Genomic DNA, 19,174 nt, shown 5'->3' with positions numbered 1-19,174 from the left:
GGGGTAGATCTCACTCCACTGTAAATCGCAATAATGGTCCATCTTTTAGTATGTGTATATCACTATCACCCTTTTTCACTGTATATCACTCTGATCCTTATTTTATACAGTATCTATCACTCTCACTTCTATCACTCTCTTTTTCTGTTTATGAACAGTTAAAAGTAATAAAACTAATAATAAAATTCAATTGAAATTCATATTTAGATTATTAGGATAACTGTTCTAATCTGTACGGTTCCGAGGCATGGGCTCCATATCGCCATCACATTAGGCTGCTGAAGTCATTTCACATCAGATGACTACAGCAGATCCTCGGCCTCCATTGATGACACAAGGTGTCCCATTCAGAGATTTGCAGGAGAGCTGGAGTTGCCCCTCTGGAGTTTCCCTGTGTCTGTCGTCTGCTTCAATAGTTGGGTCACGACATCAGGATGCCCTCAATCAGATTACCTCGAAGAGTTCCTTACAGTCAGCTCACTCACGGCTGATGAAACATTGGCTGCCCGAAGAAACGCTACATAGACTTCATCAAGCTTACCCTCAAGTGCTGCAATATTCCCTTCAATCTTTTGGAGACTTTTAGCAGCAGATAGAGACACTTGGCGCTCCACATGTGATAGCGGGATGACCTTCTTCAACAACGAGCATGAGTGAGCAGCTATAGAGCATCACACTCTGAGGCACTAACGAGCGGCGGCTACTCACCATCACAACCCAAATCCTGTCTTACTGTGCTCGATCCGTGCGAAGCAGTGTAGATCATACATCAGGTTTCAGTCATCAACTTGGTCACAGAGTCAATTAAAAAAACAAAACAATGAAGACGTCATCCATATGGATGGACTACCACAACTAACTAACTCTTATCTTGAGTGTTATTTTCACATTTTGGTTGATGTTACCTTCGATCTTATTCAGGTGTATTGTAGAATAGAAAAAAAACGAGTCTCATTCTAACATTTAAAAACAACTTTATTGATTATCTCCCTTAGTATGACTTGTATGAAAAAGTGTTAAAATTATAGAAAGGTGAATATGTATGAATGTAGATGAAAGATTAGACAGACCTATTGAAAGAGAGAGTTCATGGATACGTGTTGAAGTTCGTAGTCAAAGCGTGTGTCCATGTATGGACGGGGACAAAAGATTAGAGAGTGCTATAGGGGAAAAAGATTAAAGTGCGGGGATAGCCAGGTTGGCTTGTTTGTCTTCTCGTTAACCCTTGGTCCAAACGGCCCAGGTAAAGTTGTGCCTTAGCAGAGGAAAATGATGTATATGAGAGCCAGGAAGAAAGAGAGAGAATTGCTGTGTATTTAACCTTTTAAAAACTCAGTCACATGATCAGCTAGCTTGAGAACTAGTCTTTGATTGGACAAGCCAGAAAGGAAGTTGACTGCTATAACCAATCAGCAATGATGTTACAAAACAAAACAGTTTCAAAATTTTAAGCCGTGAGTATATCTGCTCCTACAGCTACAATATTTTTCTCTCGAACTCAAGAATCTGCACAAAATTACAAACAGAACACTTCATTTAATCCATGAGGGTACCATGCTCTCATTCTGTCAGCCATGACTAGTTAGAAGTCCTAAGTAATTCATAATTATATTTTGAGTATCACATGTTTAAACCTTGAAAAGACTAACTTTTACAACTGAATTTTACCAAGTACTCCATCTTCTGCACTACGTATCCACAGGTGAAAATAACACTCAAGATGAGAACAGTAATCCGAAGAATCCAAATAATGCAAATAATTAATCCTTATCTAAAAAATCCAGAACCGTAATGTCAGTTGAAATTGTTCATTTTAAGAAAAAGGAAATATTATCACAAGTAATAATATGATTAAAACCGTAGCTGGAGGGGGACAGAAAGAGTGAGAAATATAATGGCTAAATATTTTCTTCTCAGCATTGCTTGCTGTGTGGCTAACAACAATGGAAAAGTGGTGGGGCATACTACAAGAGCTTTAATCCAGATACAATTTTATTAAGGAATTTTATCAATTTTATAAAGGAATGCAATCGATCAAGTGCATACAACTCCAGAAGTCCCCACTGCCACTCGAGTAAAATAATCTGTACATAAGAGGATAATATTTGTTTGTTGTTCAGAATTAAATAAAGAAACAAATTTACAGAAAAAATTTAATGAAAAATTCTTCTGTAGTTTTGTTTTTTAATTAGGGGGAATTCTGGACAAGCACTGAATATTTGTATAAAGGGATTTCTGATAGAGCCTACTTGTCAAGTTTTTTATAAGTCTCAAAGAATTTTTTAAATGCAATCCATATGGAAGATTAAACAAAAAAGGAAATCTTCAAAAATGAAAATCAAATCACAAAGAAAAAAACAAAAAAAAATAAAATTTGATTTTCTGTTTTCTTAATGAATTGCATGCATCAGTTTTTCTTAAGGATCGTGAGAGCATGTTGTTAAGAATAAAATGTCATTTGATTAAATACTTTCCAGAAATGTATGAATTATTTTTAAGTGGCCATCATCTTAAAAAAAAGAGTCATAATTCTGTATTCGTCCATGCAAAGTTACCTCCCTTTGATTGTCTACTGGTGTTGTCTTTAACCATCATCAACAGATACAGTGAAGTTGATGTGATTCCATGTTCAGTCGACGAACCTGAGGAAAATAGGCAAAGACAAGCGCTGAGAGGTGCCATTCTTGGGTAAGTAGAGAGGATCTTCTCTATTAACAATTCGGTAAATGCTTCTCCGTTTCATGTAAAAATTGCGAATCCAGACCTTCCGATCAAGTCATTTCAATTTAATTATTAAGAAAGGGTTGGATTTACATGTAAACATTCTCACATAGTTTGTTGGACTCGAGCGTACGAGAGATGGTACTTGACATGATGTACAAATTGCTGAAGAAACAATACATTAATTGTCTTAATACAATAAGAAAGATGTGATGTTTGGTCCCAAAAAGTGCAGTCAATAAATAATCGTCATTCAATATTTTTTCTTATCTGCAGATTAGTATCTATTTATAATAACCCCATCCTGGTTACCCCCAACCCTCGGACACTCCTCACACACACCCTATCCCTACTTCTCAGCAACTTGTTTTTTCATTATGATATCTTTGCATTTTTGCTTTTCCTTTCTTTTCTTTTCCCATTTTTCGTTACTCATTTTTTCGTATATAGCTTTTTGTGTTGTTTTCGATTTTAGTTCATTTGATTCTTAACCCCCCACCCCTGGATCAGTTAAATATTGTATAAAATTTCAACAATACTAAAATGTTTGTGTAATTAAAAACTCCTTTTGTGTATTTGGATAACGTGTGGTGTCGTTCTTGCCTCATGTCCCAATTGAGGTTCAAACTCAGGAGAGAAAGAAAGCGAAACTAATGTCCTTTTTTTCCAGTCCACTATCTATTTATGCTATTTAAAAAAAAAAATGCATGCATTTTACAAATCTTCTGAGGTGGATCAATCATTTTTTGAAAGAATTTAAACTATAGTCAAATATTTGAGCCATGTCACAATGTCCAGCTGGGCTAAAATTTGGACATGTGCTATCCGAAGATTAGTACTTCATAAAAATCATATGGATCATTTTGTTAGTGGGACCATCTATATGTCAGTCTTGGGACATATTTAGTTATTCATTAGAAATTATTACTTAAAAATAATATTCTCATCTGTAATTGCAGCTATTTTCAAAAATAACTAGCAAGCTATGTAGTGTCACCGTCACCCAGGATCCTAATTTTCTTAAATTACAGAAAAAAAAGGGAAACAACTAAAAGATCTGTTTAATATTTTAATTTTAAATATCTAAGTTCATTTTGAGACAAAATCAGAGTGAAAATAATTACAATCCTGATGAGGTTTGAACTGACAATTTTTTTTCCCAAAGTACAGGAAGCTATTACTTATAAATAAGATAGATTACAGAAAAGAAATTGATAGCAAAAATTAAAACAATATGGTAATATGAAATGTTTAATTTTATTTTGAGACAAAATAATGATGCCCCAAGTGAGGTTTGAACTCACAAATTTTCTCCCTAAGTACAGGAATCTATTTCTAATACTAGTACTAATCTTGATAGCACATCTTAAAATTTTAGCCCATATCCATGAACTAGGACCACAAGTCCTTTAACATCGTGACATAGCATCTGATACTTCAATTTTTAATTTTTTTATTTTTTTGTGGTACGGACGGTGTAGGTGGAAGGTGCCTATCACAGAGTTGAGAGACTATTACTGTTGTCTGGAAGTCTTTTTACTTGATCAGAAAGTGCTTGCCTGCTTTCTGGCTGACTATAATATGGTCGCTATCAAGTCCAACGTAAACAAGTTCTTGATGCACTGTCCCCTTAAGTAATCCAATTTATCAAATTTCCACTACTAACAATTACTACGTCATTGTCCCATTGATCACTGTACACTTATTAACCCTTATCCTCGAGTGGCCTCTGGCCCTTGATAAGTGGTGAGCCCTTTGTAAAAAAAAAAATAAAAACTGTCATGATAGCAGCTGCTGGCTTGGGCATTCAAACCAAAATTAGAGAAAAAGATCTGGTTCTGTATTCCTCCTATTTATGGAATTAGATACATTTTTAACTTCTGGAACAAGAAAGTGCATTCTCTTATAAGCTAGTATGGTCCAAGGGAGATCACTAAATGATTCTTGAACCACACTGTGTTAGTGATGCAATCTACATAAATAAAACAGCTGTGTGTGTGTGTGTGTGTGTGTGTGTGTGTGTGTGTGTGTGTGTGTGTCTATGTGTAAATGTTTAACCAATAAACTTTTAAACTACTGGTCACATAACACTGAAATGGACAGGAACTAGTAATCATACACCAAGGATGGCTTGTGATGAGTAAAATCTTTGTTTGGATGGATAAATAATGCATACAGACATATATTGGTAAGTTGCAATGTTCATTTTTACTTTACAACATTTTTTACTTCTTTCTGTGCATGCCCAAATTCAATTCATCTCTTGAAGTCGTTTAATATTAAATCTTTTTTATGTATCACTCGACAGCTCCATCAGTAGGGAATGTAGCTAGAGCACTAAATGTTTTTGGTTTCAATTTTAACGAATAACCAATCCTCATTTCAAAAACGAAATAAGATTAGTTTTGGAATTTTTTAAAGCTGTTCAACACATGTCAGTATGAAAAGTGGACATTAGATCAAATATGATGATTTTGTTGTCTTTGCGTTCGATCAACTCTCGAATCTAACAAGAGAGAGATAGAGGGGAAGGCTGTTTGGGTCATGTATTTAATATCAATTTCATACCTGCTGCTGTGGTCAATTGGTTACCTTGTCATTCTTAAAGTTTGTGAGTTCAAACCTCACTTGGGGCATCATTATTTTGTTACTTTGATTTTGTCCCAAAATAAGCATAGACATTTCAAATTACAATATTGTTAAATTTTTGCTATCAATTTCTTTTCTGTAATCTATGTTATTTATAAGTAATAACTTCCTGTACTATGGGAGAAAAATTGTCAGTTCAAACCTCATCAGATTCGATATTCAAGTAAAAATTTCTAAGTTGAAAACCCAAGGGATGTAGGTAGCCATGAATGAGAATCTTATCAACCAAGAGATGTCAACATGTATTCAAGTAACAATTTCCAAGTTGAAAACACAAGAGATGTAGGTATCAGTAAATAAGAAGCTTATCAACCAAGAGATGCCAATGTGTGTTCAAATAAAATAATTATTTTTACTCTGAATTTTGTCCCAAAATGAACTTAGATATTTAAAATTAAAATATTAAACAGATCTTTTAGTTTTTCCTTTTTTTTTTCTGTAAATTAGGGAAATTAGGATCCTGGGTGACACCATGTAGCTTGCTAGTTATTTTTAAAATAGCTGCAATTACAGATGAGAATATTATTTTTAAGTAATAATTTCTAATGACTAACTAAATATGTCCCAAGACTGACATATAGATGGTCCCACTAATAAAATGATCCATATGATTTTTTATGAAGTACTAATCTTCGGATAGCACATGCCCAAATCTTAGCCCAGCCAGACATGACATTACTCAAATATTTGACTATAGTTTAAATTCTTTCAAAAAATGATTGATCCACCTCAGAAGATTTGTAAAATGCATGCATTTTTTTTTTTGGAAAAATAGTATATAAATAGATAGTAGACTGAACAAAAAAAAAGAATGTTAGTTTCACTTTCTTTCTCTCCTGAGTTTGAACCTCAATCGGGACATAATTATCTTTGCTCTGATTTTGTTCCCTAATGTACTAAAACACTTTAAATTACAATATTAAACAGATTGTTTAGTTTTTACTTTTATTTTTTCTGTAATATCGGGAGATTGAGACTTGGAGCCATGCTAGCTTTTTCTAAAAAAACAAAAATGTTAAAGAATATCTTTTATTTTAAATCTGTAAATTTTCAATTTTTTTTTTTTTTTTTTTTTTTAGTGGAGCAGTTGGACCATCGGCAGAAACTTCTAGCGAAAGAGAAACCGGTAAGTCAAATGGATTTTATTTTGTTATTTTGTATTTTTTGTTAAATAAATTTTTATAATTTATCATTTGAAATGATTATTTTTTTCTTTTTATATTAGAATTGAAATTTTTTTCACTTTCTTGTTGTTTGTTTTTTAATTGAATCAGTTTAATTCTGTTTATTTAGTTGAATAATAAAAAAAATACATTTTCAGTCGAGAAAATCATCATCATATGATATAAATCCAAAGATTCTATTGCAGGCATTGGTTTCCCCGATAGTTTTCTCGTCAGAATTCTTTCTAGAAAGGCATAAGGGATTATGGGAGGGACCACATGAAGGTTTCCAACATCATAAGAGGAAGTGATTGTTTTGTGGAACAACTAGATTTGGACTTGGAACATCCAGGTCATCAGTCCGTGTCATTAACCACTAGACAGCTATCACCTCCCAGCCGAGAAAATGATTCTCATTTTTTAAAAGAAAAAAAAACAAAACAATCTAATGCAAAAAGTAAAGTCAGGTGTTTTATTGTTTCTTTGTCATTAATACGTTTACATTCAGCATGTTGTTAAAAAGAATAAAATTTGATTTAATTTTTCTCAGAAAATACTTTGTTCGGGTCGGAATTGTTTAAAAATAGCCGGCATCTTACTTTGTATTGGTCTATACAGAATTATTTCCCTTTTATAGGAATATAAAATATTTTAGAGAAAATAAAAACGATATATTTATGAAAAAAAAAAAATTTCTTTTTTTTTTTTTTAAATATTGCAATTAAATACACTAAAACAATATCAAGTGAATACAACTAGATTGATTAAAAAAAGAAATTGTGAACATCTTAAAAAGTCAATCCACCCCGATTCTTGTAAAGTTGGTTCAGGGGGAATCATTTTATGACTATCCATAGAATTATTTCTCTTAATTTCCTGACTGAATAAACATTTTTTATGACTTCACAATCATATTTGATACTTGATGACTAAAACTAGTGAATATTAGTCATTTTGTTTTTTATTTATCTACTTGAAGTCTAAATACTAAATCAGAATATGTTATGGTTTGTAACTGTATTTTTGGTGGTTTATGACTCTAGGACAGACAAAGTACTTCATTTTTATAATAAACTCACAGGGAGAACTGACGTTGCCCAGGATTGAATGAAGATCAATGAATATTCAATACTTCCAATACTTTTATTGTCATTGTAATCAGTGAAAGCACTTATTTTCGATCAAATCGATTGATTGCCTGCTCTAGCTGGGAACCCACCGTGGTGCACCAAAAGGAAGCTTTACATGCCTTTCCACATTGCAGTTTAGACTGTACTATTTATTTTCTAAAATTATCTCTATATAATGCCTTAAAGTTTAAAATGCAAAACTCAAGTATCATGGTTCAATTGTGCTCTAAGCAGAAACATTCATTTCAAACATGCCCCTGTCTTATTAAAGAACTTACTGTTGATTTTATATGCCTGGCTCTGCTGCTTGTGCGGTGATGAAACTTCTCAAATGCACTTATGATGTTAGACTGTATACAGGTGTTAACTTTCTTGGCGTGTTCCTTCTTTAATAAGATTTTCTCGATTATCGATTTTTGATACTGATCGGAGGCATTCAGACACATAACCTATCTAAAAACACTGCCAGAAACATAAAGTACATTTGTGTGAAATTTCAAAAAGAAATTGGCTCAGCTGTTTCAGAGTTCATAAGGAACAAACTCACACACACACATACAAAGTGCTTTTTATATGTGAGTAGAGATAGTGATTTTTAAATGTTTTACCAGTCTTCATGTTAAGACAGAAATTATGGGATGTGTGTGTGTGTGTGTGTGTGTGTGTAAGGTTAATAAAAGTATAATTTGACTTTATAACACACAAAAAAAAGACAAATAAGAATGATAGAACAATAAATGAATTTCTATTTGTGATACCCCCCCCCCGTCTCCGGTTCCCTTGAAGTACCAAAATAATATGAAAAAAAAGACTGTGCTTCTTCGTTATAATAATGAAATCTGAGGGTCAAAAATGAAATCTGAGGGTCAAAAAAATGAAATTTCTTAAAAAAAAACAATTGTATCTATTATTTACTTCTCCCGTCGATTTTAACTAAAAACAATTATATTCAAGTAAATATAATTGTTTTTAGTTAAAATTGACATAAGAAGTAAATAGATACCATTGTTTTGTCATGTCGCAATTAGTCAAATATTACTGTATTTTTTTAAAATAGTATAAATAGATAATGCATTGGGGAAAAAAAGAAGATATTAATTTCACTTTCTTTCTCTCTTGAGTTCGAACCTCAACCAGGACATAATCATCTTCACTCTGATTTTGTTCCCAAATGTACTTAGACACTTCAAATTACAATATTAAGCAGATCGTTTAGTTTTTACTTTTATTTTTTTCTTAAAAAATAAAAAATATTTTGATGAATGGGTGATATTCACCATTAATTGTAACAAGATGGACTGCAGTTACTTCTCCTGACTTCATGTTGCGTATCTATATATATCTATAAAAGTGAACGTATCTGTGTGTGTGTGTCTGTGTACATTTCCCTACACAATAACCCTGTCAATTTTCAGTCTACAGACTCGAAATTTGATATACAGGGTACTGAGATTTGGGAAAATCTTTGTGATCAATTTTCGGCCAGAAATTTGACTGTTAAGAGGTTAAAATTCAATGATTTGAGGGTACTAGTGCACTTATTGATCCGTGCTGAAATAATAACGTTATTATTTAAAAAGCCATTCTTAACATGGGAGGGTGTTTTGTACCTATTCTATAATTTAACCTTACAATTGAATAAAAAACACATCATAAAACTTTAATTAAACTTGGAAATACGATTTAAAAAAATAGCGCGGATCAGTAAGTGCACTAGCACCCCTTTGAGAACTCTACCAAACTCCTCTGACAATTTTGGTTCTAAACACTTAAAATCTTATATATAGGTTCCTTGGACATGGATCTAACTTGATAACTTGATTTGAGCCCAAAACAATAAATGTTAAGGGGTCATAATAGGGATCAAAGTTAAAAAAATTGACTTTTTTTTTTTTTTTTCAAACATACACCTCCAAACACCTGGACAACGCTGGGATGAAATGCTAGTTTATGTATAAACATGAAATTTATTTTGAAAACTATTTTCATTAATAATTAATTTTCTATCCAATTGTTTTTTGTAATTTTTTGGATATGTTACTAAATTCGACATGACAATTAAGTTAGTTTTACTTGAAATTCAATATTTCCATTTTCGAATTTTGCTATTATAATGAGAAAGCGCCCCAAAGACATACTTCAGTTCTGACTTTTGTATAACATGATGCAACTGCAGTTAAATGTTAAAACTAAGTACATATTATTGTTCATATATCTTCTATACTATTATGTAAAAGGAACTTTGTGTGTGTTCTCTATGGATTCGAAAACGGTTGGGATAATTTTTATTAAATTTTACACAGAGGTAATTTATTTGCTTGGCAGTTTCTTAGATAGGTTTTGTATCGGAATGTGTTTGATAAGAATGAATAATTGAAAAAATCCAATGAAAGAAGGAACTGGCAATTTTGACCAAAGTTAACAGTTTACACAGTCTAACATCACAAATTTGAGAAGTTTTATTACCACACAAGCCAAAAAGCAAGGCATATAAAATCAACAGTAAGTTTTTGATATGTCAGGTGTGCGTTTAAAATGATTGTTTTTTTTTTTTATTGATTTTTGCATTTTAAACTTTAATTCAAGCCATTACATAAAAATGAATTCATAAAATGAATAGAAATGTAGACTGTAATGTATTGTGAACTGTCACTGCAGAAAGGCATATGAAGCTTCCTCTTGATGCACCGCGATGGGTCCCTAACTAGAGTAGGCAATTAATTGATTTGATTGAAAATGAGCAATTTCACGGATTTCAATGACAATAAAAATATGGGAGTGTGAAACATTTGTTGATCGTCATTCAATCCCTGTCAACATCGGATCTTTCTGCTGATATATATATATATATATATATATATATATATATATATATATATATATATATATATATATATATGATGTATGATCAGTGTTAGCTTGTTAATAGAATAATTGGAGTGCTGAAAGTATATTTGGTCCTAAAATTTACATTAAAATTAATCTCTAATGAGTTTGAATATTTTGTATTTGTCAATTCCTGTTAAAAGTTTTTTTTCTTTTCAGTTTCTGAATCCAGTTATGAAACAAATCCAAGCAATTCTCATTCGTCATTTAATCAAAATTCGGATGTAGAAAATCCATCTGTGTAAGTTTTCAAATTAATTCACAAAAATGTAATTTTTTTTTTCACACCTACAATGATTTCTTGTTTGCTTTTTATAAAGAAATAATTGAATTTTCACAGGATTTTTTTTATTGAATGTAAAAATATAATCATTTTCAAATTTGTTGCTATATTAATAAAATTATGAGATGACTTCACGTGTGTGTCTGTGTTTGTGTGGGGTAATCGAGAATATTTCATCAATTTTATCACAAAACCAATTTTTTAATGATACAGTAGAACCCCAGGATACTGTGGCCCTGGGGTACTTGCTTTTCAGGTTACGATGTGGAATATGTTTTCCGGTCCCTGATTATGGTATTTGCCCTGCCTTATAGTGTTATTTATGATGTTATTTGATTATATACATGTGTATTTTATACTGTACTGTATTTTGTTACTAATTTTTAATATCGTGTCCCAGGGTTCTACTGTATTACCGTTTTGATTCGTAATCAGCTCTAATAATACTCTTCTGAAGGTTGAAGGTTCAATACTTACTGCAGATGATAATAATTAAGAATAATAATCATGGTTGATAGAAAGTAGACTTTGTATTTATTTTAAGCCACCTCCTGACTCTAGCATCTCTTATTTTGTCCTTTAGTCCTCACATTCTGTAAGCAATATTTCTGACAAAGAAGAAAGAATTGTTGTTTGAGGGGGGGGGGTCAGAATCTATCCATCTCACACTTGTCATTGGTTAGTTTTAGACCTTGAAGTATATATATATATATATATATATATATATATAGTAATTTATAAAATATATATGGCGATTAAGCCTGACGAATCCTATAGTGGATGAAACGCAGAATATTCAGTGTAGCTTAATCGCGATATATATTTTATAAATTACTAACTAGCTCTACCTACGTATTGAGCACTTTTGAAGTAAATACTTAAAGTTTACGCATAAATCTATACTTTCGTATATTAGGTTTATGTAAGTAAATGAAGTAGTTATATATATATATATATATATATATATATATATATATATATATATATATATATATATATATATATAAAATTTAAATGGGAATTTGAAAACTTTGAAGTGTCGAATATGATGATAAAATCATTTTTATTTACTGATTTTTTTTTGTAAGTCCGATATTTTGCTAATACATAGCCTCATCAGGGTCGAAAGTCCAGTTTGTGAATTTCTTTTTCTTTTTCTTCATTTTGGTGTTATGGCGAAGAGAAGAAAATTTATGTGCCGTTCCGGTGGATTCAAGTGTATAATGCTCCAGTTTCGAGCGGGATTTAAAGTAAAAAAATGGTCACACACTTTTTGAAGACCCTTATTTTTAAAGTAAAATTTAAATGGGAATTTAAAAAACTTTGAAGTGTCGAATATAATGATGAAATCATTTTTATTTACTGATTTTTTTTTTCTTCTCTTCGCCATAACACCAAAATGAAGAAAAAGAAAAAGAAATTCATGAACCGGACTTTCGACCCTGATGAGGCTATGTAATAGCGAAATATCGGACTTATAAAAAAAAATCAGTAAATAAAAATGCTTTTGCCATTATATTCGACACTTCAAAGTTTTCAAATTCCCATTTAAATTTTACTTTAAAAGTAAGTGTCTTCAAAAAGTGTGTGACCATTTTTTACTTTATATATATATATATATATATATATATATATATATATATATATATATGAATAAAAAAGAATACGAAAAGTATAAAAGCTGATAACTTTTCTTTATTCGTTTTCAATTGGTGACGTGCAGGAATACAAAATAATATTATGAAAAAAATAAAAAACTTTTTTTATAAAACTTTTTATTATTTTTTTTATATATATATATTTTAGCTTTTTATGTCAAATGGCTATATGCTTTGTCTGGAATGATTTTCATGAAGGAAAAAAACAAAAACCGAGAACAATTTTCATCTGTGGATTAAATAAAGCTTTTGGTTCAAAATTCCATATAAGTACCCAAGTTTGATAGGATGTACCTGAAGAAGGTCATTGTTCAAAATGTTATGAAAATAACAACCAAGATGAGAGGAGTAGTAGTAGTAGTAGTAGTAGTAGTAGTCAGAATAATCCGAAGAATACAAATATTTACTTAATTATTTGAATAATGATTAAAAACAAAAATTTTTTATTATACAATGTTTAAGTCATCTTTTAAATTTATTGCATTTTGCGTTAAATTTTAAATTTATAATCACATTAAATATTTAAAAGAAATAAAGTATTTAGATGATAGTGGCAATCTTCTGTCTAATGAGACAATGGCGTTCTGCATCCAGTCTTGTGCACAATAGCATCTACTGTGGCTGTAAAGTCGAAGCTGGATTGCTCTCGGATACAGGCTTCGGCGGGTGATAAGAAGATCTAGGTTTGCCCAGTTACCGGTTCTCAGCATTGTAGACAAAATTCAATGGAATGAAAAGCCAATACAGTCAGAGCCAACACAGCTTCAGGAGTTGTCGGAAAAACGTTGCCGTGCTTCACCATCTGCATATCAGGACTCCAAGCTTTTTTTTTTTTTTTTTTGTCAGGGTTTACTCCTTTAGAGTTTGTTTTTCCCAAGGCATCCACAAAGCAGATTCAATTCAATAAAAGAGTAATAATTACGTCATACAATATTTTTATTCGGATTCTATAATACCACATTTGAAAAAAAAAAAGTTTTTTTTTTTTTTATCACTTTAGAATTTTTAGTCAAATCTATAAAATTGTTGAATAATATGAAGAAAAAAAAAACCCTTCGCTTCTGATGAATGGATAGCCATGAAACTGCAGTAAAACATTCAGATCAATCATAAATATTGATTATTGTCAAATTGAAGAATATAGATATAGATATAAAATGTCCTGTACTTTTATTTTTGTTTTTGTTTTTTAAATAGGATTTTGAGATTTAAATTCAATCAAATTGGGTATTAATTGAACGAAATTGTTAAAAAAAATTGTATATTGCTAATTGTTGTTTTAATCTTTTCTATTTAAAAAAATGATTAAATGTAAAATTAAAAAAAACTTTCAATCATCTAATTAAGTGAGGATTTGCTAAGAATTTTAAAAATCCAGTTTACATGTCTAAAATGTTTTGTTCTATTCATCAGTTTAAAGGCCCCCAAATATTGTTAAAATTTCGAATGGTGACAAATTAATTACCTGCCCCTCCTTTTTTATTTTCAGTCATTATTATTAACTATTTATTTTTATTAACATCAACTATTTTTATCAACATGCCTGGCTTCTTACAAAGCAATCAAAATGTATTCTGGTGGATTGAATTTGGTGCTTATTTACAATTACACTTAATTTAAAAATGAGAAAAATACAGAAAAATCTTTATGACATATGTACTCATCACGGAACGAAGATGTTATATTCCAAAACTCAAGTATTTTGATTTTAGCAATTTTAATACTAAAATAGTAGCTGATTTTGATCTCGATAGTTCAAATTAAGTTGTCTCCCCATTATTTATATATCATGGACGATCAAAAGACTATACCTTACTTAGTCATAAAATTTGATTTTCTTAGTTAAACAAAAATAGTACTTGATCAATTTATGTAATTTTTGGAATATGACATTTTTGTTTTGTGACGAATATATACATAATAAAGATTTTCTGTGTTTTTGTTTTTTTAATAAGTTTAATTCTAAAAACAAATCTTTTTTTAAAAAAAAAAAGAAAAGATTTTTTAAAAAGTTTGTTTTGTTATTTTGCACTATTTTTTTTTTATTTCAGTAAATAATTAAGAGTATATAAAAAATATATAAGTTACATAATGGCACAAAATGCACACACAGATACAAACACATGAGAATTGCTTACACAATTTTAGTAATACATAGATTAAGAAGTATGCATTTTATGATTGGTTAATAATATTAACTATATCACAAAGTGATAATTCTTATTTACTCATCCCACCGTCTTTCCAAAAAGGAACAGATACTTATGCAATTTATGCACCATGCTATTTTTTTTCACAACAAAAGAAAGATTGTTGGTGACAAAGGAATTCACTCCCGTTCGTCTGTTTGTTTGTTTGCACTTTTCTCAATAACCACACGTTGGATTTTTCGGAAATTTTGCGCAAACATTAGTCATGGTGAAAGTAATTTTTTTTACTTGTGAAGGGGGACTCTGCATGTTCAGCTTCTTAAGATTTTCAAGTTAAATTCAATTTTTATGGTATCTTTTATTCATTAAATTGTTTAGTGAAAGTGCGGGTAGTTACAAAACGTCCTCGCTACTCCATGTTAAGAATAGGTTTCTAAGTGATAATGTTATTACTTCAACACGGTTCGTATTCTGCATACCAAGGGACGCTGGATTGGAACAAAAATAATTCCTGAACCAAGAAAAAGTTCTCACTTTTTTTTTTATCTAAAACTCAAAATAGTTAATAATCAAGGGGAGGCTACTCTTCATGCATGGTTGTGTCCCTTTGTGTTGAAAAATCTTTTTTTTTAATCATTTTCTGTAATTTTTATTATTTGTTAAAATGTTTTTTTTTAATTATTTTATGTCTTTACCTTTTCAGTGACCCCCGAGATATGAATAGTTCTTCTCAAAGTATAATTTCAGCTTTAAAATGTCGCCTGAAAGAGAAAGAGGGGAAGTTAGAAGAGAAACACAAATGCCTGATTTGCATGGTGAGTAAGAATATTGGTTCTTCTTATTTATTGTTCCTATTTACAATGTCTCCCCACGGGACAGAGTTAGACACCAGGGTCGTTTTTTTTAATGTGGAGAAAAGGAACAAAAATAAAAATTGTCTCAGTCGTGAAGGATTTCTCCTCGACTGACAGAGAACAAAAAATTGAAGTGCAGCATCTGAAGAACAGCAAAAATTGAAATATTGAATTTGAAACCATTGGTATCTACTGAATTGCCATGTCACAGTAATGAACATATCCAAAAATTACGAAAGACAATAAGGTAGAAAAATTATTAATGAAAATAGTTTTCAAAGACAATTAGTGAAAATTGAGTTTTGATTTTAAAACAAAAAAAAAAATGGAGAGTTCTAATTGTAATAAAAGGGAGGTAAATATTTTCTGAAAACTGAAAATCTTTGGCCAATTTAGCAAAATTAAACCCTGTGATAGTGTCCAGTGGAGACGAAAGTATATCATTGCGGACTCCACCATTAGTTTCTCGCTCTTAGACATGGTCCAAAAAATGAGTCTCAAATTTAATAAGCTCCAACCTCTGTCATATTGCGCAATGTTGCATCCCCATAGCACTTTTACAAGTACTTTAGTACTTTTGGGCTCTTGACATACTGCTGACTAACCCAACAAGCAGCAAAATCCCACCCCTTCACTGCTGAGGTCTCTAAATTCTAGAAAGCGTTTTACTCTAATAATAGTTTCTTGTCTCAGACTGCTAAACTTTGGAAATCCCTCCTTGCTTCATGCTTCCCTGACGTTACTAACCTGGAGTTTAGATATAATGTGAACAGACATCTTGCTGCTCAATTCCCTACAGTCTCCTATTAGACATGATCCTAAATAGTAGCCCTTTATATTCTAATTGGCAGTATATCTTTTGTGTGGCAGGGAAGAGTAAAAATAAAAAAAGCTTGGGATTAATGCATGAAACCAAAAAGCTTAAATTTAGGGGATTTTTCTTTCTTTTTTTTTTTTTTAAATTGACATGAAAACAAATAAAATTGTCTCATCTTTTTTTTTTTTTTTTAAATTGACATGAAAACAAATAAAATTGTCTCATCTTTTTTTTTTTTTTTTTTAAATTGACATGAAAACAAATAAAATTGTCTCATCTTTTTTTTTTTTTTTAAAATTGACATGAAAACAAATAAAATTGTCTCATCTTTTTTTTTTTTTTTTAAATTGACATGAAAACAAATAAAATTGTCTCATCTTTTTTTTTTTTTTTAAATTGACATGAAAACAAATAGAATTGTCTCATCTTTTTTTTTTTTTAAATTGACATGAAAACAAATAGAATTGTCTCATCTTTTTTTTTTTTTTTAAATTGACATGAAAACAAATAGAATTGTCTCATCTTTTTTTTTTATTTTTAAATTGACATGAAAACAAATAGAATTGTCTCATCTTTTTTTTTTTTTTTTAAATTGACATGAAAACAAATAGAATTGTCTCATCTTTTTTTTTTTTTTTAAATTGACATGAAAACAAATAGAATTGTCTCATCTTTTTTTTTTTTTTTTAAATTGACATGAAAACAAATAAAATTGTCTCATCTTTTTTTTTTTTTTTTTAAATTGACATGAAAACAAATAGAATTGTCTCATCTTTTTTTTTTTTTAAATTGACATGAAAACAAATAGAATTGTCTCATCTTTTTTTTTTTTTTTAAATTGACATGAAAACAAATAGAATTGTCTCATCTTTTTTTTTTATTTTTAAATTGACATGAAAACAAATAGAATTGTCTCATCTTTTTTTTTTTTTTTAAATTGACATGAAAACAAATAGAATTGTCTCATCTTTTTTTTTTTTTTTAAATTGACATGAAAACAAATAGAATTGTCTCATCTTTTTTTTTTTTTTTTGTTCATTTCTTTCAAACTTTGCAATTTGATCTTATGTTTTTTTTTTTTTTTTTTCTTCCTTTCTTTCCATGCTAAGGAATCTTACAAGGTGCCGCTAACGTCTGTCCAGTGCTGGCATGTGCATTGCGAACAATGTTGGTTGAAGACGTTGGTAAGTATGCAAAAAGTCGCTCCTCAAACGTGTAGTTTTTTGTCTGTTGACAGAATCCTGCTTAGTTCTAGAATTGAGTTATGTTTAGGATCATTTGTTTTAATTGTTTAAATTAACCATAATTTAAAATTAACCGAACAAGTTGCTAATTTCTTTCTCTTAGCTGTTTATAAACTTCTTCTGTCTGTCTCTAACTCTATGTTAATTCAACCATTCTCTAATATTTCGTAATGTCACTGTGAGCATCTAGAGAAAGAGTGACTCTTTTTTTTCAGTGTGTCTATCTAATTTGCAAGAATGTCTTGAAGGAATTGTTACAGTTTATAAATTTTTGGTTCAAATCAAAGAAAAATGAATAGTGGTAGTTATCTAGTAGGTTTTGGATGTGTTTGGTATATTTTTTTTTAGGTCGGTGCAAAAGTTTTTGCTGGTTGAAAATTTTATCTTGAAAAAAAAAACAAAAAAAACTGTTTTTGAAAATCTCTATTCAGAACAATAGTGACGTTTGCTTTCTTTCTATAACTTGATTTCATCTTTCAACGAGTTTATGTAAAATTCTTTAGGTTATGATGTGAAGTATGAATCCAACTTGTTTACAATCTCTTCTTGTGACATTAACCTAAAGCCATCTAAATGGTTTTGTAATGTAATTCTCAAAATAAGTGATGCTCTGAGGGAGCTAGATCAGAAGAATATGACGGCTGACACAAAGTTTCCACAACGAAATCCTCCTAGAAGATCTTTGGTCAGTAATGTTTTGTAAGGATGAGCATTATCATGATGGAAGATGACTTTCTGCTGATCAAAGAAGTTCGTTTTTGAGTTGACATGTACGAGAATATTGCGGAAAAAATATTTGTAATGCTTTAATAATGTGAAAGCAAAACTGATCCATTAATCATGGTGATATGTTTAAGTAATAATAATATACATGAAATAAAAGAAAATGATTTAAAATGCACCTTCTATACACAGACAAAAACTTTTTTACCGACCTGATATAAATATACAGATCAAATTCTAAATATTTAATTAAATAGACTTAAAAAATGTACATTCTTTTCTCTTTTTTATCATTATTTCTGAACTTATTCAGTTTGTTTCTAAAGTGAATACACATTGAAACTAGTGTTGGGACAATGACTCGGAAAAATCGGAAAATTTGGCGGTATTGGAATCGGAAAAATTGGTGCCTATTTTCTGATGCCAAAACGATTTTTTTAATTCTCTTTTTTATGAGTTTTTTTTTTTTGTTGTTGTTAAGTAAAATCTTCTGGTAATAATTATAAAATAGTAAGTATTTATTGATTTTAAAATACCAACTAAAATAAAATAAAGCTAAAATCGATCGATCATCCTTCACAAGGAAAATATCTGCATATTACGAAAATCGGGGAAAATAACAATCTTATAGTTAAATAGTTAGAGATTTATAATGAATCAGAATCAGTAATTTAGCACGGAATCGGTAATTGTATCGGAATCGGGGGGGGGGGGGGAAATATCGGTATTATCCCATCACTATTGAAACCATTTGAAACCTTATTCGGTAACTAGCCGGAAGACACCCAGTCTTGCTGGATCATATAATATTATTAAATATATTTTAGTTCGTGCAAATTTTGTATTTATTATTACAGAGCCAATTGTTTACTGAACATTATATTGTACCTAATATT

At 30.3% G+C, this 19,174-nt stretch overlaps 1 protein-coding gene across 2 annotated transcripts in view; it reads left to right on the top strand.

Annotated features, from left to right (window-relative positions):
• Positions 1-19,174, top strand: part of LOC145296875 (E3 ubiquitin-protein ligase RNF220-like) — a 349,495-nt gene that overhangs the window by 325,446 nt on the left and 4,875 nt on the right. For both annotated transcript variants that reach the window (XM_080143010.1, XM_080143009.1), the window contains 5 exons: positions 2,602-2,688; positions 6,450-6,496; positions 10,709-10,790; positions 15,344-15,455; positions 17,421-17,495. In XM_080143010.1, coding sequence (XP_079999136.1) covers positions 2,602-2,688; positions 6,450-6,496; positions 10,709-10,790; positions 15,344-15,455; positions 17,421-17,495 — 403 coding nt within the window. The remainder of the gene's footprint in view (positions 1-2,601; positions 2,689-6,449; positions 6,497-10,708; positions 10,791-15,343; positions 15,456-17,420; positions 17,496-19,174) is intronic.

Source organism: Euprymna scolopes, chromosome 17 (genome assembly GCF_053919585.1).
Source record: "Euprymna scolopes isolate OS-2025 chromosome 17, ASM5391958v1, whole genome shotgun sequence".
In the NCBI taxonomy this organism is placed as follows: Eukaryota; Metazoa; Mollusca; class Cephalopoda; order Sepiida; family Sepiolidae; genus Euprymna; species Euprymna scolopes.
This window is presented reverse-complemented; position numbering and strand designations above follow the sequence as displayed.